The sequence below is a fragment of the Panthera leo genome, chromosome A3, assembly GCF_018350215.1.
Source record: "Panthera leo isolate Ple1 chromosome A3, P.leo_Ple1_pat1.1, whole genome shotgun sequence".
Classification (NCBI taxonomy): Eukaryota; Metazoa; Chordata; class Mammalia; order Carnivora; family Felidae; genus Panthera; species Panthera leo.
Window position 1 is genome coordinate 23,880,433 of NC_056681.1, and position 24,110 is coordinate 23,904,542.

At 44.9% G+C, this 24,110-nt stretch overlaps 2 protein-coding genes across 3 annotated transcripts in view; one reads left to right on the plus strand and one right to left on the minus strand.

Annotated features, from left to right (window-relative positions):
* The window catches only part of MMP24 (matrix metallopeptidase 24), a 33,322-nt gene extending 18,593 nt beyond the window's left edge, over positions 1 to 14,729 (minus strand). The window contains exons 1-4 of one of the 2 annotated variants that reach the window (XM_042931138.1): positions 13,741 to 14,729; positions 8,106 to 8,254; positions 3,936 to 4,052; positions 2,115 to 2,419 (exon numbers count right to left, since the gene is read on the minus strand). In XM_042931138.1, coding sequence (XP_042787072.1) covers positions 2,115 to 2,419; positions 3,936 to 4,052; positions 8,106 to 8,254; positions 13,741 to 13,767 — 598 coding nt within the window. In that variant the 5' untranslated portion in view covers positions 13,768 to 14,729. Of the gene's footprint in view, positions 1 to 2,114; positions 2,420 to 3,935; positions 4,053 to 8,105; positions 8,255 to 13,327; positions 13,368 to 13,740 lie in introns of those variants that run through there. The other variant, XM_042931139.1, reaches the window with a different exon arrangement.
* LOC122215621 (ER degradation-enhancing alpha-mannosidase-like protein 2) overlaps positions 1 to 24,110 on the plus strand; it is a 128,030-nt gene that overhangs the window by 19,080 nt on the left and 84,840 nt on the right. The window lies entirely within an intron of this gene.

A 24,110-nucleotide genomic window follows, 5' to 3' on the forward strand; every position in this document is an offset into this window, starting at 1 on the left:
GAGAGAGAGAGAGAGCAAGCAGGGGAGGAGCAGAGAGAGAGAGGGACACAGAATCTGAAGCAGGCTCCGGGCTCTGAGCTCTCAGCACAGAGCCTGATGTGGAGCTTGAACTCACAAAACTTGAGATCATGACCTGAGCAGAATTCGGACACTTAACCAACTGAGCCACCCAGGAGCCCCTAAAAAGATTTCTGGGTGATTCTGGTGTGCCCTGCAATTTGAGAACCATGAAAGTTTAGCTTGGTAGCTGAGAGTATGTGCTTCAGGGGTGTCTGGCTAGTTCAGTCAGTAGAGCATGCAACTCTTGATCTCAGGATTGGGAGTTTGAGCCCCACGTTAGGTGCATAGGTTACTCAAAAAAAAAAAAAAAAAAAAAAAAAGAGTATGTGTTCCGGAGTCATAATACCCAGGTTCAAAGCCTTACTTTCACCAACTATGGGACTGTAGAGAGACTACTTAATGTTTCTACATACTTCAGTTTACCTATCTATAAAATGGAGGTCATAATAATAAATACATACTACATAGTATGTGGAAAGCACTTGACATGGATCTTAGAATATCAACATGCTAATCATTATCTGTTCTCATCTAAAAGCCAGAATCCTCTATCCCTTTCTCCTCCACACTCATCTCTGCATTTTCTTGGTATTTTTGCTACAAGCTTCAGTACAGTCTGCTTTGTGACAGGGTTACTTATATACACACTGTCCCCCCCCCGCCCCCCCACTTAACTGTGGACTACTAGAGGGCAGAGAGCATGTCTTTTTTAAAATGTTTGGAGCCACCCCCCCCACCCCACCCCCAGGCCACCAGGCTGTGTATCATGTTGGAAGGGAGCTTAGAGATCTAGTCCAGTCCCTCATTTTTATCTATCTATCTATCTATCTATCTATCTATCTATCTATCTATCTATTTTTAAAGAGAGATGTTATTTTTTTTAATGTTTATTAATTTTTAGGGGGAGAGAAATAGAGAGCTAGTGGAGGAAGGGGCAGAGAGAAAGGGAGACAGAGAATCCCAAGCAGGTTCGGCTCAGTGAGTGCAGAGCCCGGTGTGGGGCTTGAACCCACGAACTGCGAGATCATGACCTGAGCCAAAATCAAGAGTTGGACGCTTAACCGACTGAGCCACCCAGGCGCCCGCAGTCCCTCATTTTTTATATGAGGAGATTGAGGGTGAATCATTTGCCCGGAGTCACACAGCCAGGTTGTTGAGCAGTGGTTTGAGCCCTAACTACCCACTTCCAGCTTTGCCATTCCAGCCCAAAGCCTTTCATCTTAAAAATGGACATAATGAGGGGCATCTGGGTGGCTCAGTTGGTTAAGCGTCTGACTTTGGCTCAGGTCATGATCTCACGGTTTGTGGGTTCAAGCCCTGCATTGGGCTCTCTGCTGTCAGTACTGACCCTGCTTCAGATTCTCTGTCCCCCTCTCCCTGTCCCTCCCCCACTTGTACTCTCTCTCTCAAAAATAAATAAACATTAAAAAAAATTTTTTTAATGTAAAAATGGGCATAATGATGTATACTTGCCTGCTTACTAAGCAAGTGCTTTAGGAGTAAACACTGATGGAGAATGCTTTTGCAACCTGAAGAGTATTGTTACTATTCCTGTACAATACTGACTCTGGTTCCATATAATACTCATTGAGTCACAGTGGTGAGGAGCAAGTTAACCAAGGATGTTAGAGTAATTATGGGGCCTGTTATTCACCCATGAAGTTGATATAAGGGAAAGAGAGTAATGGTATCTCTTAAGATGGCCTTCGAAGCCACTATCAGGCCAGAGCCTACCACTTTCACACCCCACTTTCGGCTTTAATGACTTTTTTACCTTTTTCTCAAGCCTCTGATCCATTACTTTATCTTCTTATTCATGGCCTAACCCCTCCCTCTTGACTCAGCCCCCTTAGACCATTTACTAAGTGATCTGACTCAACTCTGGGGCCCTGGTCCTGAGGGACCAGAGACCTCAGTTCCCACCCTCCTAGGTTCTTAGCTCTTGGACATGAAGTTACAGGGCAGGAAGCTTATCTATGGCATCCCAAGTTCTTCCTCAGGACTTCTTTCCCTGAAAATCCACGACTGACCCCCTGTCCCCCTCATGGCCTTACCATCATGGTTGGCATTTCCTAGTGTCCACGGCTCATCTGAATCAAAGTGAGTGTCTCCTCCAATCCCTGGGCCAGGAAAGTAGGCATGGGCCAGGAATCCCCCTTCTCCATCAAATGGGGAGCTGTCGCCATGGAAACCAGAAGCAAAGAAGATCATGATGTCTGCCTCCTTCCGGTCACTTTTGATCTCATGATATGGCACCTCTTCAAAGGTCAGCGGGGTCACCTTCTGCCACACATCAAAAGCCTGGCGAATTGCTTTCCGTGTGTCTAGCTCCCCCACCTTTGGGGTATAGTTGTGAATGCTGGTAAGAGAAGAAAGGATCATTAGGGAGGAACAGTCAGAGTCAGAGGCTTGCAGAGCTAAAAGGGACAGCAGGGACCACAGGGACCAGTAATCTTCACATTTTGAACCCTAGAATTCTACTGAGGTATCCCAGAGGTTGAAGAAGAGGCTAGGTGGGCAAGGCTCTGGGTCCCCACCCCTGCCTCAGTCAGAGCAGCTTTGCTGTGATCAATGTTTTGTATCTGCACTCTCACAAAGTTTGTGTTGAAAACAGAATTCCACTTGAGCGTGCAGAAAAAAAAAAATTAAGCTCGTGGATAGCATTTTCTAAGTTTTAAGTTTTTCTCCCAATACACAAAGCGTATGTATAGAACATTTAAAAAGTTATAGAAATACTGAAGCAGTGGAGGGTTTAAGTGAAACATCCCTTTTAAAAATGTTTGGCACCAACTACTTGTCTACTGCTTGTCTACCTAGGAAATTGGTATAGAGTGGTATCTGATTTCGTCAGTTATAGATTTAGCTATTGAAGGTTACAGCAGCCATATTGAATGGTTCTCCATAGCAGAATGTCATTACTCCTGGGTGCTCTGCCTCCTGAACACCTGGGCAAGGATTATTCACCCATTCTATAGGTAAGAAAACTGAGGCCAGAGAGGTTGAGTAATAGAAGTTAAGGTTAGAAGCCAGTTTTTTCTCTTGATTCATTTTACCACTTCAGGAGACCTTAAGATCTATCCAGTTTCTAACCCAGATTCTTCTTGGGTTTCCTTCTTTTGTCAGAATTCTAGAAAAAGCCTGTTCTGGTTTCTATAGCTCATCAGCAGGAGAGCCCTTCATTCTTCAGCTTTCAGGATCTCTGTCTTAGATCCTACCCCTGAACCCAAGGCATCCACTGAGATGGAATCAGAGCCTTGAGAGGTGCCAGCCAGAGCCCAGCTGAGCCTGCCCTATGCCTGGCCTTTCCTGCAGCCCTACTCTGAATTCTGCTGTCTGAGTCTGCTGTGATGGGCTCCGCCATCCCTGTCCTTGGTCACCGGTCTGACTTGGAGGCTGATCCTCTTCAGCCCTTGGTTTCCCCAGACACTTCAGGAGTGAGTCTGCTAACAACTGGAGCTCTGCTGGGAAGTTTGGGTGAAGTCTGTCAGGCTAAGTGGAGAAGGGATCCAGATAAAAGGAAGTGGGGTTTGGCAAGCAGTGATAGGGAGAGTGAGTTCAGCCATGGCTCTTTATCACAGCTGAGAGTTGCTGAACAATCCCTATCCCACTTTCTCAAAGCTGTAGGACTCTAAACAGGACACAGCTAATGAGCCCCCAAAGGACCAAATAAACCTGAAGTTTGAGATACGGCATCCTCTGGAAGCCACAAGGGGGACAAAGTGATAGGCTTTCAGCACCTGGTCCTGATGCCCGCATACTTGGCTCTCACCCCGATCACAGACCCACCTACAGCGTGAGCCTCTGAAATTCAGGCCAGGACAAAACTGAGTGTGGGTGGAGCCAAAGCCACGGAAGAGGAGAGGTAGTCAAAGCACCTGTAGGTGATGTGTTTTTGTCTCCACTTCTGTCCAGTCAGGGCATAGCGCTTGTTCCTCCGCCTACGGCTTAAGTGGGGGTGATCAGGGACACCACAGCGGGGTTTCTTCATCCACCTGGGCAGAGAGAGGACACACACACACACACACACACACACACACACACACATGTGTTGTGGTCACTGGACACTCTAGGAAGGCATTGCAGTCTAAATAGCAGTGTGCATCCTGATGCTAGACTCTGGGGCCCTGGCTCTGAGGGGTTCCCCCACAGGAACACAATAGACTGATTACTTCATTCATTCATTTACAATTGATTATGCTGACACAGGGCTGAATTAGAGCCTGGGAGTCAGAGACACAGGCTTGATGGTTATAGCTCCACCACTAATTGTAGGAGCCCAAGCAAACGATCATTGTGAACTTCAGTTTCCTCCTCTGCCACACGAGAATCACAGCTCTCACTGTTCTTAGGTTATAGAAAGCCTCAAAGGAGGGGGTATATGTGGAAATACTCTGTAAATGGAATTAGATCACATCACTCCCTAGTTTAAAACCCTTCAATGATTTCCCCCAAACACCTAGAATAAGATCCAAACTCCTCACATTGGTCCACAGGGAACGCACACAATCAAGCTCCTGTCTACACGTCAGATGACATCTTCACCCTCCTTCCCCCTCATAGACTCTGCTCCAGCCACAATGGCCTTCTTGCTGTGTCTTGCACATGCTAAGATTATTCCCACTTCAGGGCCTTTGTTCCCTCTGCTTTGCAATGCTCTTCTTCTTCTTCACATGATTTGCTTTTCATTAAGGTCTCTGCTCAAACGTTCCCCTTTAGAGAGGACTTCCCTGCCCACCCTATCTGAAATAGCTTCCTCCTCCCATCCTGTCGCTATCTGCTTATCCTGCTTCATTTTTCTTCATAGCATTAGTCACTGCCTGAAATGATATAATATATTCACTTTTTTTGTTTAGTCTTTGTCTCTCTTAGCAGATTCTAAGTTCCATGAGGATAGGAACCTTGCCTGTACAGTGGCTGACACAGAAGATGTTTGATAATGATTTGTTGAATGAATGAATGAATGAATGAATGAATCAGAACTACCCAAAAGTAGCATGGCATAGCTTGTAAGACAGCAAATTCCTTTTTGCTATAGATGTTCAAAATGTGTAGGATTGTAGGACTGTAAGACTTAGAATTCTCTGCAGCATTTAGTGTGTTGTATTGTGATTTTAAATCTATTAGTCCATTACCTTTAATAAATGGCAAATTCTCTGAGGACTGGAATGTTATTATATTCATCATTGTGTCCCCAGAAGCTAGTCCAGTGCCTGGAACTAAGTAAATCCTGATAACTGTTTGTTGTCAGGTTAAGTTACATTTCAGGAATAGTAAGTCTGGGACATCGTTTAAAAAAAAAAAAAAGGCCAGGGTAGGATATTTTAAAAGATCATGGCTGATTGGAGCCCAGGTCATCCTTGCATTTTATTTCCCTGTGCTGGCCCAATGACCAACTCTAGCTTGAAATTGCTGGAGGGGAAAACAGTCTACCTCATGTACGGTTGTTGAAAGCAGTTGTCATTGGCAATATAGAGACTATTTTAACCAAATGTTTTTTAAAAGCCCCCTGAGGGACTTAACCAGGTCTTACTCATCTTTGCATGCTTCATATTGCCTAGAGTGCCTGTACTCAGAAATGAATAATAAAAGACATAATAATAACAATATCATGTATTTGTTAAATATCATGTATTTGTTAAATACATTTGTTAAAAACATTTCTAATTGTTACAGTGTCTGTGTTCTTTTAAAGAAATGTTTTGATTCTTGAAACAACTCTGTGAGGTAGCCAGAAACTATTTATCCTCAATTTTGCAGATGAGGGAAAAGACACAGATAAATCAAGTAACTTGCAAAATATAGCTTTGAGGCAGGACTGGAACTTAGTTGAATGAATAAATGAACTAGTAATGAATGCAATTTAACAAACAAAAGCAAACAAACAAAAGCCTGTGCTTAGCACAGGTTTGGGTTAGAGGATATGTTGAATGAAGGAATGAATGAGTGGTGAACAATGTGTAACATTTCCCAAGGTAGGCACTCAAAAATTAGTACTTTAAAACGCTAATCTCGCTTTCTTTCACTGACAGTCCTTGGGAAGAATGGGGAGCTACCTCTGCTACAGCAAGGCTGAGCTAGACCTGAAAGGGCCCCCAGGGAGGAAAGAGGCCCAGAGAAAGGCAGTGACTGCCCAAGGTCACAGAGCTGGAAGGGAAGCTAAGGTCTCTAAACTCTACCCCCAAACAGCCTCCCCACTCAAGTCTGGGATTAAGCATGATCGCCTTCTCCCTTCTCGTGCCTCCCAAACAGCATTCCCCCCGTCTTCCTACAAAAAAGTGGGGGCAGAAATGCAAGTGGGAAATGCCATCCTCCTCCCTCAGATCATTCCGTCCACCTGCCACTCTCTGAACCCTGTCCAACAGGCCTGGGGCTTTCTGGAACAGAGTAAAACCCAAGGCCAGGTGGTGCCTCAGCAGAGACATCAGTGCTCCTGCCCCAGGACGCACTGCCATGAAGCCTGCACAAAGCCCTCAAAATAACCTCCACTTTGAAAGGCGGCCGGGCTGTCTTCAACCAACTCACTCACGAGGCCACACGAGGCCACAGGGCCAAGGCTTCCACTGTCCTCACGATACCATAGCAGCGGTCAAACATATTGTCTCAGAAGTTCACAATCTTGCAGTCAGAGAATCCGAGGAATAGAAAATGTTCCTACAGAATTATAGGATCGTAAAACCCCAGACTCACCAAATGTTAACAGCTTAGAATAATGGGATCTAGAATCTGAGAGTCGTAATCCAACACCCCCCTTTGTAACTGAACAAGCTGGGACCCAGAGAGATGAATCTCTCAAGGAGTGAGTGACTCACCCTCCGGGGGCGGGGGGAGGATTGATCCTGGATCCACAATCAGCTGGATTCTCTGTTCCCCACCCACCACCTCCCCACACCCCCTCATGGGGCCCTGCTCCCTGCTTCCACCTCTGCTAGGGACCCCACCGCTCACCGCCTCCTTGGGAAGCTCCCCCGGGCTCTCTGCCATGCCCTCACTGTAGCAATGGGCAATGGCTTTCCTTCAGCTGCTTTAATGACTTTTATGGCTATTTCCTAAACAAATGTGAGGATACTTAACTCTCTCTGATCTTCAAACAAACAAAAATTCACCCACCTCCAGCTACCTTCTATTTGTCCTTCACTGATAGGCTTCTAGAAAGTCTTGCCTACACTTGCCATCTCTACTCATCATCTCCCCTTCCGCCCCTTGCAGTCTGACCCTGCAAGGGCTTCCTGGCTGCTAAATTCGGCTGACACTTTTGGATCTCCTAAGTGATCACTCTGCAGCAGCCGGCCCGCTCACCATCCCCGCTTCTCTACCCTGACACATAGCCCCTGGCTTCCTCCACTGCTCTGGCCGCTCCTCTTCAGCTTGCATCTTGAGGATTCCATTCTCGGCACCCATCCCTTCCTCTTCTTCGTGCTCCCCCCTGAGTAAATGTGACCGTCCCCATGGTCTGGCTCATTTTGTTATTACTTCCTAAGTATCTCCCTGAAAACAAGTGTTTCCTGCTGAGTTCCAGACTGGTGCAGCTAGATGATTGTACTTTTCACGATGCGGTGAGCCTCTGGAGGGGAGAGATGGTAGGATCCTGTCCAGTGCCTGGCACACGTAGGCATTTAGCAAATATTTGATAAATGGAAAAAGTGGAACAAGAGCCACCAGCTCATGATCATTCAAGAGCTCTTTGTATCAGGTGAGATGTGTACATCTCAGGGAATGCCAGAGGGGTGATTCATAAAGCCAAAAGTTATTAGAGTCAGAGGAGGTTTAAGACCATCTCCAACCAAACCTCTTATTGTGCTCAAAAGGAAACTGAGGTCCAGCAGGGATAAGACACTTGTTCAAGATCACACAGCAAATTTCGGGCAGAGTACCTCCCCAGCTCACATAGGAAGGGGCACCTTGGGGTATTCCCTCCCAGGATGATCCTGCAGGAGTGAAAGATAGGAAGGTAGGATGGGCATGGTACATACGTGGGGCCATGACAAATGTGAACTCAAATGTATGTCTGGAAAGTTCGAAGGCATAATGCCCTACGCGAATCTTACTCGATTGTTGTCTGATCCAACACACCGGTGACTGGGATCCCATAAAACTGCTGCATAGTGGAGACTGCTGACTGTAAGACCTTCCCTGAGTGCAGCGCGGGTGCCCGTGAGTCATAGGGAAGCAGATAGCCATATGACTTTAACCAGTTCTGAAAGACACATGAAAGAGAAGGATGCATTATGCTGGAGAAGGCTCTGTTCCACCTAGGTGGAGATTTGCCCTTGAAACTGGGATCATTTTACCGAAGGGACCTATGGACTCATGCTCCGATTGCTTCCCCCTTCATTCCTTCCTGCACACACTGGCAAATAATCTCCAGAAAACCCAGCTCTTGGTGGCTTTCTCCCTTGCTATAAAGCTGTCATTGGATCTCTACTGGCTACAGAATAAAGATCAAATTTGCATTCAAGGCTTTCCAGGACCCTGCCTCTTTACTCATTTATACAGTGGCTTCCACTGATATGTGACTAGACATGCAAGAACACAAGAATGGTTCCTTCTCTGAAGCAGAGTGACCTGGTAAAATGGGCCACCCAGAAACCATCGGGTCTAAAGTCAGAGTCTGCTGAGAAATCATGCTGTAGAATATTTACTGGCATGAGATTATATACAGTCTATTGCTAACTCCTCCAAAAGAGCAAGCCATTATAAGTATATATAAACAATGCATTACTTAATTTAAATATAAGTACATAGGGGCGCCTGGGTGGCGCAGTCGGTTAAGCGTCCGACTTCAGCCAGGTCACGATCTCGCGGTCTGTGAGTTCGAGCCCCGCGTCAGGCTCTGGGCTGATGGCTCGGAGCCTGGAGCCTGTTTCCGATTCTGTGTCTCCCTCTCTCTCTGCCTCTCCCCCGTTCATGCTCTGTCTCTCTCTGTCCCAAAAATAAAAAATAAAAAAAACAAAAACAAAAAACGTTGAAAAAAAAATAAATAAATATAAGTACATAAATGTATGCATAGAAAAAAGCATAGAAGGGCACACATAAAAATAAAAAAAAAATAATAGTATGGTTATGTAAAAGAATTTCTTGTTTTTAGAAAATATACACTGAGGTGTTTTGGCCTATGTAATGGTGCACAATGCCTGCAACTTTTTCTTAAACATATTCAGAAAAGAGAGAGAGATGGAGAGGGAGAGAAGAGAGGTGAGAGAGAAGAAACAAATGTAGTAAAATGTTAGGAATTGGGGAATACAGGTGAGGAGTGTTCAGGAATTCTTTGTCCCATTCTTGAAAACTTTTCTGAAAGTCTGAAGTGACGTCAAAATATTTTTTTAATAAAAAAATAATTAACCATGAATAGCCTCTGTTTTAGTATCATGGGGGAGAATTTCTGTTTTCTAAGTTTTATGCATGGAGTCATTTAAAAAAGGGAGGAACATTTTCAAAGGGCAAGAGCATCTGAAAGTAGTTTGGATGAAAAAGCTCACACAGACAATGGCTCTGAAGGACAGCAAAGTAGAGATGATTATTCCCACTGACAAGCATGAGGGAAGCCTGAAGAAACCAGAGCATGAGGAAATATATGTGGCATCAATTGGAAAATGAAGAAAACCTCCATGGGTCTACTGAACCCACAAGCATTTACAGAAACACTCCTACGTGCTGGTCTCTGAGCCACATAGAAGCTGTGGCCCATCCTCAGAGGATTATCCCGAACACCAAGTGATTTAATGAAGGAGAAAGAACTTAGGAAGCGATATTATTCCCTTTGTAATTTTTGCTTGTTTCTATATGAACAAGTCTTATTGTGGATGTGTCTGTTATTACAAGTCAAAGCAAACCATTTTGGGAAGGAAGTAGACCAGAAACTATAAATAAGTTATTATTTATTTCATCTAAGGTGACTAACATCTTTACTGCCTTGTGATGAAATGCATTTGACTGATTAAAAATAAAACACAACACTAAAGCCTTAACATCTACAACAGCGCGACAACTTAATGTCTTTCATATTGAAATCTAGAACATGTTTTTTGCTCCAAATTATGGCAAAGGATATCAGTACTTCTTGCACTTTTCCAAACACTGAATCTCTTTTATGCTTTTGTGCGTTTTTCTCCTGTCCCTGGGATACTCCTCAGGCAAAAATCTTTTCATTGTTTTAAGGTTCAGCTCATAAGTGACCACTTCTAGAAGACTTCCATCACTCTCCAAACTAAGCTATTTTCTTCCTCTTTTGTGCTCCCTAAGTCCCCTATTATAGATAGTATAGATCTTACAATGTTGGGCTCTAATCATGACTTCACGTGCCAGACTCTGAGTGCCTCAAGGGAAGGGTCTGTGTTCTACCCATCTCTCTATATCCAGTGCCCAGAAGTGTGTGACACACAGTAGCTGCTCATTATGTCTGTTCAATAAACACTGTTGGGCACTTCCTACACCCTAGGCACCTTGCAAGGCTCTGGGGATATAAAGATGCATTAGTTGCTCACAGACCAGCAAGTAAATCCACCATGAAAACGTAGCTCTAAAAGTCAGGTATGTTCAGGGCTTTATGGGAGAACAAAGGGGAGGTGCCTTCTCCACATGGGGTGGGGATAGGGAGAGAGGGGAACTCAGGGAAGGCTTCCGGGTGGAGAGGGATCTGAGAAGTGTTGAGGGATAAAGCATGTGCAATGGCAGGAGGTGTCAGGAGCACGGCACATCCTGATTTGTGTTTCAAATGATGGGAATTGGGGGGAGGGGAGCGTGGTGATGAGAGGGCTGGAAAGTAGAGACATGGAGGGAAGTGGTATGCAATGATCTGTTTATAAAGTGGGCAAATTACAGAGAATCACTTGTGAGTTGACTGTGGCCTAGGATCAGCCAAAAAGCTCAAATAAATCATCTAGAAATGGACATGACAGGGCAGCTAAGTTACCCATTGATCATCCAGGTCTCAGCTTCTACTCCCAGATTAAATTATGTCATCAAAGCATTACATTCCTGCACCACATCCTCCCGGCCAGAATGTCATGTTATGTTCCCTGTCTTTATGGAAACCCCAATTAAGTATTATTGGGCTAAGCATCCAACTCTCTTGGCTCAGGTCATGATCTCGTGGTTGGTTCCTGAGATCGAGCCCCAAGTCAGGTTCTGCCATGGCTGCACAGAGCCTGCTTGGGATTCTCTCTCTCTCTCTCTCTCTCTCTCTCTCTCTCAAAATAAATAAACTTAAAAAGACATGAATTATTGGGTTGAATAAATAGGGCACATAGTGGGAAAGAGGCACCTAGTTCTGAGATCGAACAGGTAAATTGAACATCAATTTCCTTGTTTGTAAAATGTAAACAATAATTCCTCCTCCACAGGATTGTTATTAAGGTAAAATGAACAAATGCACTTGACACATAATCATGCAAAGGTGTTTGCTATTGCTGGGGATGGTGTCTCTATTATCTTTTGTAAAATCGAGGTAGAAAACTTGGTCTTTGACTCCTTTGCCTTTTGAAATCTAGTCACTACACCCTCCCACATTCTCCCTGGGCCGAGAGCCAGTCCTGATGGTCCTATGGAGGGCTGTGTGTCTGTCATGGTCCAGTCTGCTTGCTGTTAGGTGGCCTACGGATATGACCATCTCTCACACAGCACCGGGAGCACCGCGAGTACCGCAGGCAGAGGACTGACAGCTGACATGAACTGTGTACTCTTCACCCTCACTTGGCTTTCTTAGGCGCAAACACAGCTCTTCCTGTCAAGCTTTAGCTTTAGGAAAATGTTTTTCCTATGGAGATTCTTTTTTTTTTTTTTAATTTTTTTAATGTTTATTTTTGAGAGAGAGGGAGTATGAGTAGGGGAGGGGCAGAGAGAGAGGGAGACACAGAATCTGAAACAGGCTCCGGGCTCTCAGCTGTCAAACAGAGCCCAACGCAGGGCTTGAACTCAGGAATGGCAAGATCATGACCTAGGCTGAAGTCAGACGCTTAACCGACTGAGCCACCTGGGAGCCCCTTCCCTATGGAGATTCTGTATGCTTTCTGGTTTCAGAAAGTGGACACTGCATCACCCAGTGGTTTCCCCTCTTGGCCTTTTCCCCAAAGAATCTTTCAACCAAAAGTATGGCTTAAATATGGAACATGGCTATGCTTGGAAGTAACTTACTTTCTTAATCTTTTTCACCACAAGTTTTATTTCGTCCTTAAAAGTCTTACTTAAAAACCTTGTTTCAACCTGTACGCTGTCTCAAACCCTTTCAGAAAGAGGTGTGGTACAAATCTAAAATAAATCAAATTCCTTCTTATCTGTGGAGTCTATTCTCTAGAAATCCAACTAAAATGAATTATGGCATTTGGGAAATGCGTGGGAATTTTTGGACAGATACTGCTGAGAAACCAAGCAGCCAACTGAGGATTTTTTTGAGCACCCACCTCTGAACTAGCACAGGAATTAAGAATCTTCTCCCCTCCTGCTCTCATTACTGTTTATGGCCAGAGATAAGGAACAGGAAACTTTTGGCATAAACCTACTCTTAAGCCTTTGAACACTTCGGGGAATTGAAAGTAGCTCCTCTTCGGTAAAGGGCAACCTGGTTTACCCAGCTCCTTTTCTGGGATACACAAGCAAGGAGTGGCTCAGAGCCAAACAGGATGCGCTATGAAGGTCACAGAGTTTAGCTCTGCAGCATCAGGAGATGGGATCTAAGGACTCTGGTCCCAGGCAAATGTCCGGGTCGGGACCAAACACTAGAATGGATCAGCCTTCTCTAAGTTCTGCTTCCCTCCCAGGTTCACTGGGAACAATCCTCAGAGCTCAGGGGCAGACCACTAAGAAGGGAAATGGGAGAGGGAGGGGCTGGTCTTTGACAGCTCTAAGCCAGGGAACAGAGCATTGAGACTGGACCTGCATGTACATGGGAGAGAGGCTAAGAGGCCAGGGACCAGACAATTCGAACTTCTGCCACTGAACCCAGTCTTTGCAATGAACTCACTTGCTCTGTGACCCAGGAAGTCCTCTGGCTTCTCTGGGCAGAAGCCCCTGATGTTGATGCAAGTCTTCTATACTCCAGTCATACCAGTTCCAAAACATTCCCTGCCCTTGCATACTCGCAAGCTGTTCCTGCTGCCTACAAAACCCATTCTCTTTATGCACGTTAGCAAACCCATCCTTCAAAGTCTAGCTGAAATGTTACTTCCATTGGTAAACCTTCCTTAGCTCTTTGCAGAACTAGTGGGCACCATCCTTACTCCTGCACTGTTTCACTTCTCTGCCACTCTAAATGCAGCTACCACAGTGCACCTACCTGTTGGTTGATATGTTTTCCCCACTAGACTGAGTTCCTGAGGAGCAGAGACTGTCATGTTTATTCCTGTATTTGCTACAGTACTTAGAACAGTGCCTGGCACAACAGATCATCACTGGATGAATGAATGAACCAACAAACGAACAAACAGTGGGTCCAGGAGGCATTGCCTGGGTACCAAGGAAGGGATTTCATCCTGGGAAGGCTTAATGAGTAATACACATGAAAACACCAAGCACAATTCTTGGTGTCTGTTAGAGGCTGAGAAAAACATTTGCTGAAATTCAGTCTATTGTGGTTTGACTTCTTTGCTTGATGAGGCAATAGGGCTCCATTGTCCTATCTGAAAAAAAAGAAAGATAAAATCCACAAAAGGAAAAAAGCCCCATTCTGTTTTAAATACAATGACCTACCTTCCATCTTTTGACACCTAGATCCATTAGCCAATCACCAGCTGTGTCAGAAGTCTGACCTTTATAGCTCAGTTAACCAACTCTAAGATGTCTATCACCCTTTAAGTGCTGAAAGAGGTGTAAACCCAGAGGAAAGTGAGAAAAATCTCAGAGTGCGAGCAGGGACCAAAATAGCTGAGCTGAACCAAAGATGTAGAGATGGCAGACAATACGTGTGATTGGTTTGCTGGCCAGAAGGCGGGATTTGGGTTCCTGAGAAGCCAAAGTTGAGATATTCAGTAGTGGCAGGCAAAGGAGAGAGCAGAAAATAACAAGGAGAAAAAATGTGGCCCGAAGAGGGAAGAGAGCGGCAGACAGCAGAGGCGGTGGTGACATTAGAAGAGGCATTGGAGGCAGCAAGCAGCAGATCAGCTGGCAGTGCTGCTGTTCACTCTTGGAAAACAGATAGCAGTGGGGGAGGAGAGAGAGATGGATCTGTTAAGCAGCATGGCCTTCTGGGGGGATTCAGGAGCATCGCACCTGTTCGGGTGTGAGGCCAACCCCGACCAGTCTCCAGGTCTGGAGAAAGAATGGGAGAATGATTAGAATCAGATGTCGGATCAGGACTGCAGTGGGCTAGAAGGTATTATGAGAAAGGCCAGAGGGGAAGTCCACAAAGAAGGACCAGGAAAGAGGTGTCAGCTTTGGAAGCATGGGCTAGAATGAGGAAGAAAGAATAAAAGACTCTGATCAAAGAGTTTGGGCGGCTGAGGTCATAATTTAGGGTGATGATGTAACAGGAACAAGGCATGACCTCCACACTTACAGAAGGTCCAAGTCCAGTTCTGGACATTGTATTTGCAGAGGGACAGTGACAAACAGGAACACGACTAAGGGAGAGGGCTGGGAGAATGAAGGAAGCACTCATATGAACCATGTCCTGTTTGGGAAGATGAGGATATTTAGGTTGGAGAATGGGGAGCTGCAGGGGACATGCCAGTCTTCCTAAAGCCAACAGCTATGGAAAGAGAATTATTCTGGCTAACACAGAGGGCAAAACTAAGACCAGCACAGGAGATTATAGGATGTAGAACTTGACTCATTATAGGAAAGAACTTTTAAACAGAGATGTTCTGATTATAGCAACAACAGTAATGCTGTCATAAGAACACCAACTATGTACCTGGCATTGCGCTAGGCATTCTAGAATGCAGTGACCCCATGAGAGAGGAAGCCCCCCTCTCCCCACCCCTACCTCCAATTTGCAGAGGAGGAAACAGGTTCAGAGAAGTTAAGTAATGGTTCAGAATCACAGAGCTAATAAGTGGCAGTATTCAGACGCAGATATGTTTGAAACCGAGCATTCCGTATTGTCAGACAACCAGAGAGGCATTTCTTTCCCCTCCCAGGATGGCCTACACCACACTCCTAAAAAGTGATGCCCTATCTCACATCGTAGTGAACTCCATACCCTTCTGCCGTGACCCCTATGCCGTGGGGTACACCACCGTGTACCCAGTTATCCAACAGAAGACTCATATGACCCATGACTCCACCCTCTCCTTCACAGCCCACGTCCATCTTCTACCAAAGAACTACTGGTTCTACTTCCTAAACATCAGAAGTATTTCTGTTTGTTTGTTCATTCGTTCATTCATTCATTCATTCATTCACTCAGTATTTGAGGACCTATTTTACTATGTACCAGGCACTGTGTACTAGGCTCTGGGATGTGACAGCAAACAAAAACACTCTTGTTCCTTTCTAGTTACAGTCTAGTGGAAGAACCATCTGGCAATAGTGCTATGAAAAATAAAGCAGGTGGAGGAGCTAAGAGGGATGGGACAACTGTTTTATAAAGGATGAAGGGAAGGTGGCCCTGTAGAAGTGACATTTGAGCGGGAGACCTGAAGGAGGTGAGGGAGTTCCAGGAAGAGGGCATGGAAAGTGCCATTCCCCGCAAGGCTTCAAGGACTTTCCATCAAGAGCTTTCAAGGGCAGGGAAACCAGAGATCTTTGTCAAAGGGGACAAAGTTTCAGAGACGCAAGATTAATAAATCCTAGAGATCTGTACAGTATAGTGCCTATAGTTAACAATACTGTACTGTATACTTTAAACATTTGCTAAGAGGGCAGATCTTAAGTGTTCTTAGCACAAAATAATAATAATAAATAATGAGGGCAGGAGGAAATCTCTGGAGGGGATGGGTTTGTTTATGGCATAGGTTGTGGTGATGGTTTCACAGGTATGTATTTATCTCCAAGCTCATAAGCTGCGTATATTAAATACGTATGGCTTTGGGGTGTCGATTATACCTCAGTAAAGCAGTTTTAAAAAACAAAGAGCTTTCATGACTTGGCCCCTGACTACCTCTGCAACCTCTTTTACCATTCCCCACCTAGCACTCTGTGTTCCAGTGTGTTCCGATCCTTCTCTGGAAGGATCCTTCTCTGGAAATGTTGTTTCTTCTATCTGAATCATGCTCCTCTCTCTGGGGAGGCCTTCCATGACCTCTGAACTTATCACATTTCTTATCACACAGTGTTGTAACCACATGTTGTGACTGGTCTCCTTTTCTTGATTATGTAGTGCCTGAGGGCAGGGCCCATAGTCGGTCTTCTCCACTGCTGTTCCCTGACACCTAGCACAAGGCCTGGTTTGGAGACATCTTTATTGAATGAAAATGAGTGGAAGTGTTCGGGGAGAGGGAAAGTCATCTGGTCAGAACTTGCTGTAGAACAGGATTTCTCAGACTCAGCACTGTTGATAATTTGGGCCAGACAATTCTTTTTTGTTGGGGGGGGGGGGGGCGTCCTGTGCTCTGTAGGATGATTAGCAGAATCCCCAGTTCCTTCAACTAGAATACTAGTAGCACCACCTCCTTGGCTGTGACAAACAAAAGACGTCTCCAGACATTTCTGAAAGTCTCCCTGAGGGGGGCAAAATTGCCCCAGATTGAGAACCACTATTATAAAGATTCCCATAGGGGCACCTGGGTGGCTCAGTTGGTTAAGTGGCCAACTTCAGCTCAGGTCATGATCTCACTGCTTTGTGAGTTCGAGCCCTGCATCGGGCTCTGTGCTGACAGCTCAGAGCCTGGAGCCTGCTTCGGATTCTGTGTCTCCCTCTCTATGCCCCTCCCCCACTCATTCTTTCTCTCTGTCTCTCAAAAACAAATAAAAACATTTTTAAAAAGTGCATATTCCCAAACCTGAACCTAGACCCTACTAAATCAGACTATGTGTGGCTGGAAACTGGGAATCTGAATTTTTGAAAAATGAGCACTTAGGGTGGTTCGGTTGCCTGCTAAAGTTTAGAACCACTGCAGTAAGGACCCATCACTGTCAGGAGTGATGAGCCTGTGCCATGAAAGAATGGGTATGCTGTGTGCACTATCACCTCTAGTGTAATAAGGCAGGAAGTATGTCACCCATTTAGAAAAGCCTTCTATTAAAATTAGCTCAATAGCCAGCTGCTGCTCTCTGTGCCTCAGTGCTGCCATCATCTCTGGGTCCTTCACCTGCCCATCTCGTTGGCTAACCTTAACTTCAGGGTTCACCAGCACCTCAGCATTGAGATTCCATTGTGTTGTTGTAGATTGGCATCAAGAGTGGTCTAAGATCAGGGTGCCTGGGTGGCTCAGTCAGTTAAGCGTCTGACTTTGGCTCAGGTCATGATCAATCTCATGGTTTGTGGATTTGGGCCCTGCATTGGGCTCTCTTCTCTCAGCACAGAACCGGCTTAGGATCCTCTGTCTCCCTCTCTCTCTGCCCCTCCCGCACATATCCTCTCTCTCTCTCTGTCCTTGGGCAAATGACCTAACTTCCTTAAGGTTGATTTTCTTCATTTGTTAAACAGAGGATAATAAAAGAAGGGGTGTGTGTGAGGAGGATTCAGTGAGATGATACACTGGCAGGTAAAATAATGGCCCTGCAAAGATGGCTACATCCTAATCCCTGGACCTCATGACTATGTGACCTCACATGGCATGGCAAAGAAGTCTTTACAGATGTAATGAAGTTAAGGATCTTCAGGTGGGGAGATTATCCTAGGTTATTTAAGTGGGCTCAATGTAATCACAGGGTTCCTTGTAAGAGGGAGGCAGGAGGGTCAGAGTCAGAGAAGGAGAGGTGACAACAGAAGCAGGTGTCAGAGTGGTGTCATGCTGGAAGTGGCTGCAAGCCAAGGAACGTGAGCAGTCTCTAGAGGCTGGAAAAGGCCAGGTAGGAATTCTCCCTAGAGCCTCCAGAAGGAAGCCGGCCCTACAGAAACCTTGCTTTTAGTCCTGGTAAGTCCTGTTTCAGACTTGTGACCTCCAGAACTCTAAGATGAGAAGTCTTTGTTGTCAACCACTAAGTTTGGTGGTAATTTGTTCCCGCCGCAACAGGAAACTAATACGTGCCTGCGAAGCATTTAGCAGATTCTGGCAGATAGTAAGCATCCTCACAATGGTGTTGTCTGTGTTCTTGCTCCCACACTCTCTTGCAAGAGATTGGCTACCATCTTTGGTCACTGCTGACAGCCCAAATCATGGGGTGGTGATGCCTCAGAGATGAGCCCTACCATCGCGTCAGTTCCCCCCAGCTCCTGTCTCACCAGAGCCCTGCTTCCTCCTTCACCCACACTGCTGAGCTCCCAGCCCTGCTGCGGAGCCCACCTCAGTTGTGACTAATTTTTTAAATTTTCAAAATTGAAGGTTTAACCATTCAGGTATCTAGAAAATGCACTGGTCAACATACTCTGAAACCATCTGATTTAATATGCTTGTTTTGCAGAAGAGAAAAATAAAATCTGAAGGGAGAAATGACTTCAAAATCACAGAGCAAGTTGATAGAGGAAATGGAGCCTAGAGTCCCTGCCTCCTAGGGAGGGTTCTCTCTGTCATGCTACACCCTCCACGCTAACTCTGGTTTGCCTCCAAGCACTGTCTTTTTTTTTTTTTTTTTTTTTTTTTTTTTCACTTACAGCCAGTCTAAAAAGGGCCATCAGGATCGCCCACAATGCCCAGCTTAGCTTCTTGACAAACACCTTAATGGCGTGCGTTGCCTCTTGGCTGCTACCAGCTCTTGAGTGGGTGGTAAGTGCAGTAGCGGGAACTCCCTGGCGCTCCGCTCCGTGTCCTTGGCCCATTCCCAGGAGGCCACCACAAGCCAGACAATCACCATACCCAGGGAGATGACACATTTGGGGTTTTGGGTCAGCACTGGGATATCCAAGTTTTCCAATTCTGGAGAGGCCTCCTCCCGAGGCCAGGACAGGGACCACACTCTTATTCACTCTCTGAGAAGGGAGGAGGCTTCATCATCCTCACCTTTTCCAGAGCCTTCCTGCCAGCCTGCCACAGTTTTCTGTCCCCTGGGGTTTGACGTACTGATGAGTTAAGAAAATGGAAGAGGGAAGATAAAGAGCGTGGTCAGGCCTCAGTTTTTCAGCTGTAACAGGTAGATGACTGAAGTAGATTGCCGCTAAGTCATTATATAAAGTATGAAATACATAATAATTTTAGCTTGACTGGATTGAGTGGGGAGCCTGTCTTCTGGCTCCTTGCTGCCAGTTTTAAATCCAAGCTCCTTAGCATGGCACCCAGTATGCTTCACAATCTGACCCAATGCACCTTTCTACCCTTTTCTTCTGTCAGGCATGTCCTACCCTTTTACTGCCCACCCCAAGGATACCTACTGTAGCTACTGACCTACTTGTGTGGACTGCATACATCCTGCAGTTTCCTCTCTCTGTGCCTTCCCTCTGCCCTCTGTAGAATGCCTTTCCCACATGGCCTGTCCATGATGAGCTATTAAATATCCACCAAACTGCAACTTGAATGCCACTTCACCGGGGAGGGCTATCCAAGGGTGAGTGGACTTCTTCTGGCTCTCCCAATGGCATTCTATGTACCACTCACTCACAGCATCTTTCACATTACATTATAAATACTGTTTTATGTTCCTGTCACCCCCCCCCCATTCACCCCAGAACTCTGCAGCTTACACCCTGGTGGGGGAGTCAGACAAGGAAGACTAGATGTTTCACTGACTGGAATGAAGGAAAGGGAGAAGGCGCTGTGTTTGACAGGAGATACAGACTGTGATGTCAGGGATGGCTCTTCCCTGAGTATCTGGCATCTCTGTGGAGATCTGTGTTTGGGTAGAAGAAGACTGGGTGCAGGTGGAAGAATGAGCATCCCCAGAGAAAGAATATTTTACTGAATTCCTGAGATGGGAAGGAGCCTGCACATTAGAGAAAGAGAAAGAAGGCCAGGGTGGCCAGAGTTTAGTAAGAAGATGGTCTAGATAGAAGGAAGCTAGAGAGGTGGGAAGGACTCAGTCATGCAGGTCCTCAGAGGCCTTATGAAGCAGCCTGGTGGGTGCTGGATACAAGGGGGTTCATAATACTGTTCGTTCTACTTTCATATGTATTTGAGATTTTCCATAATAAGAATCAAAAGGAAAAAGGGATAGTAGAGTACTAACAGTACTTTAAAACCCTTCACCCTAAAAGCCATTTGAAGCAAGGTGAGTGTGGGAGGAGCATGATCAGATTTTTTGTTTAAAAATTTTTTTATTATTGAATATTTCCAGCACTCAGAGAGGGATAAAATTATAAAAACAAACCATGGATAATCGCCACCCAGCTTTGTTAAATCTTAGCTTTGGCCATATTTGCTTCGGATAGAACTGACCCCTGTGTAGATTTATTTTTAAAAGGTCATTCTGGCTGCCATTTGAAGAAGGATTAGAGGCAGGCAAGAGAGGCTGAGCAGGTGGGAAATTTCTGAAGTCCAGACGAGGTATAACAGAAGTTCAGACATGAAGGAGGCAGTGGAGGTGGGGAGCAGTGGACACACAGAGGATCTACTTGGGAGGAGGAATCACTGGGGCTTGGGGATTGATTCTGTTGAGGCAGGTGAGGCAAGAAAGAGTTGACAGATGACCCCCATCTTTGTGGCCCAGCACGTTTGGGGCACAGAGAACAGTGTGCCCATGAGTGTGTGTGGTATAGAATTGAGTTTTAAAATTATTATGGCTAACAAAAGTTGTTAATCGACCTTGTTTTTCTCTACCTACTTGGTTATAACAACATGTATGATCTTTGAGAGAAAATGTTGCCTTTTATATATATGGCTTTGCCATTCTCCTATATGTCATTAAAGCCTAGTTCAAAGTTGTCTTTCAAAACAAATGCATGAGATAATGATGAAGGAAAACTAGCAAAGGATGTGAATGGAATCAATCTCAAGGTCCAGAGAAACCAAAGCTTTTGTTCCAAAATCCCTTAGCCCAGGGAGGGCTGGAGCTGGGATTCGCAACTTTTATCCACACACGATTCCCTAAAACGGGTACACAGATCTGAGTTATGTTAGGAAAAAGCTAAAGGCATCTGGGCTAGAGCCAGCTCCCAGCTGGCTCAGGAACAGGCCCCAGTCCCTCCACTTCTCAACCCGGCTCTGAGCAGGTCACTTCTCTGCTCACAGACCTTTAATGACTCCCCTCAGCCTTTGGACAAAAGCCAGTTTCACAATCTGCTTTCAGCCTCCCTCTGTCCAGCCTCTTCTCATACACTCTTACTGGAAATAGTGAGTAACTCGATGCCTCAGGCACATCTAGTTATCTGCTGTTTCCCAAACATGCCAAGTGCTTTTGTGGAGCCTTAGTTCCTGGTTTTCCTTCTGTCTGGACTGCCCCCTCACTGTTGTCTGTCCTTCTCCTCCCTCAAAGGTTCATCTTTAATACCAACCTCTTTCTAAAACATTCTCTCTGCGAGCCTCATCTCCTTCCCATTTTGTGGTCCCCAGCCCTTATTTATTCCTCTGGCATGTATTCATTTATTCTTCAAAAAAAGGTACTGACTTTTGTGTACCAAGCATTATTGAGAAGCTGGGGCGGGGGGGGGCACAGACAATAATATCAATTTAAAAATACTTAGAATGTGCCAAGAATTATTCTAGACACTGGCTGCAATCTATTAAGATCAGGTTCCTCTCATTTTGAGTCAAACTATACCATATTATAAGGCTAGGCATGTCCTAAGATCAATCAACTTACTTTCCTTTGCTACAAAACCTCTTTCAAGGATTGGAGTGGGACAAGCCTGAAAGTGGAAAAGATTGGCTTAAAGGCTATTGTGGTAATCTAGAACAAGAACTCAGACCAAGGACAGAAAATCAGGCTTCTAGTCCTAGCCTTACTGTTTATTAGCTACATGTGGGTCCCTCGACAAGATGTGTACAGGTCACACCATTTCTCTTAGTTTCCCTCTGCTCATCTATAAAATGAGGACAAGATTTTCCCTAACTCATCCATGGTGTTGTTGCCAGGATCAAGTGGGACCACACACATGACAGCATCTGGAAAGTGCAAAGCACCTTTCAGATAAGAGACTGTTAAAGTAATAGGAAAAGCCACAGTAATAATAAGAAAATGAATAAAAAATTCGGCAGACTAGATTCAGATTAGGTAAAAGGAAGAACTTCCTAACAGTGAGAATTCTTTTTTTACAGATAAAAATGAAGATAAACTGGGAGGCTGTGATCATATTGGAAGAAATTTTTGGTTTGGGAATGTGTTAGTACTTCTTAATAGGCCTTCCCCACCACTAGCCTCATCCAGGGCTCTGACATTCATTGACTATATGTGTAAACCAAAGAATGCTTTCCATCCACCCAGAGTGGATCCCTCAAAACTGGTCTAGAGGGCAGAAGTCCATTATGCCTTAGATCCAGGCATCACACTTTGTTACTTGTGTGGACCATGCTGATCAGCTTGTCTCTTTCTGTCTGCACTGACCTTCCTCAGAATCAAACTGGAAAGTAGGAGGGCCAAAACATTATTTGTAGGGTATTCTACTCAGCTAATAATAAGAGAAAGAGATGCTTTAAATAAACCAAACACAGGAAGGCAATTAGAGAATCAGAGGGATCCCCTGATGTGCAAAATACAAAAGAAAAACTCAAGAATGCAAAGGAGGAAACAGACTGAATGAGGTGGTTTTTTTTTTTTTCATTTTGTCTTTTGGTAATGAAAGATCAGAGATATGAAATCAAAAGTCAAAGGTAGTGAAAATGCTTTCAACTAAGAAGTCAGGAGACCAGGTCAAATTCTGAGTTCTGAATCATCTACTATCAGAGTCTGTGTCCTTGGGCAACTCAGAGCAATTCAATAAGTGTCCATGAAGTACTAGTGTGTGCTTATTTGGTGATGTCTAAGGTCACAGCCACCTTTCCATGCCTCTCTATTGTATGTCACTACCATTAGATGACAGCCTACTGAGCAGGTTATGAAAGAACCCAAGGGTGAAATTGTGGGACCACCTGCCAAAAGGAATAACCTCTATTTCCAATGAAGGAAGGACAGGTGGGCAATGAGTCCTGTCCCTAAGAAGCATTTTAGAAGGGACCTTGAGACCTACCTGTCCATAAGCATCTATTTCAGATCCATGTAACTCTTTTGGCACAGGGATAGAGTAGAATCACTGAATGAGTAATTGAGTAATTAATGATGATCATTGGGCGGTGTATTAAATCTAAAAACATAAAGCATTTTTAGGCCCTGCCTAAGAACTGCAACTTTTCCTCCCAAGTAATGTTTAAATATTTTTAAAAATTTTAAATGGGTGTTGCCCTGAAAAGAGAGAACTAAATAACTAGAGAAGTCAGAGAGTTTCCTGAAGAAGCAGGGCTTGCTGAAACTTTATTTATTTATTTATTTATTATTTATTTATTTATTTTTGAGAGAGTGCGTGCAAGTAGGGGAGGGGCAGAGAGGTGGAGACAGAATCTGAAGCGGGCTCCAGGCTCTTAGCTGTCAGCACAGAGCCTGATGCAGGGCTTGAACTCATGAACCACGAGATCATGACCTGAGCCAAAGTTGGGTACTTAACCAACTGAGCCACTCAGGCATTTTGTTTTGTTTTGTTTTGTTTTTTTCGGGGGGGGGGGGTGAAACTTTAAGGAGAGGTCACGGATGAGTGGAGATACAGATGCAAACAGCTTGTGCAGATGTGCAGAGAAACATAGGTAGTCTGTCTTAGGATAAAAGAGAGACAAGCTTGTCTGAAGTAAGAATGTATACTGATGAGCAGTGGGAAAGGCAGCTTTCTAGTGAGGAGGTAGTGTGGGGTCAGACTCCAGAGGCTTTAAAAAACAGAAAGAGGAGTTAAACATTATATGCTGGGTGAAAAGCAACTGTATTTCTGTAAGGTTTCAATCATGTGATCTACTAGTGTTCAACGAAGGAATAATTAGGTACAAATTGTTGAGAGAAGCAGTGGATGTAATTCCTCTATCTTTTAGAAACTTCTGGACAATATATTAGACATTGAAAATGGAATCATCATGGAATTAAGGGTAGTGGGTGTTTGTTTGTTTTTAATCAGGGCCTGAGAAGTCACTTAA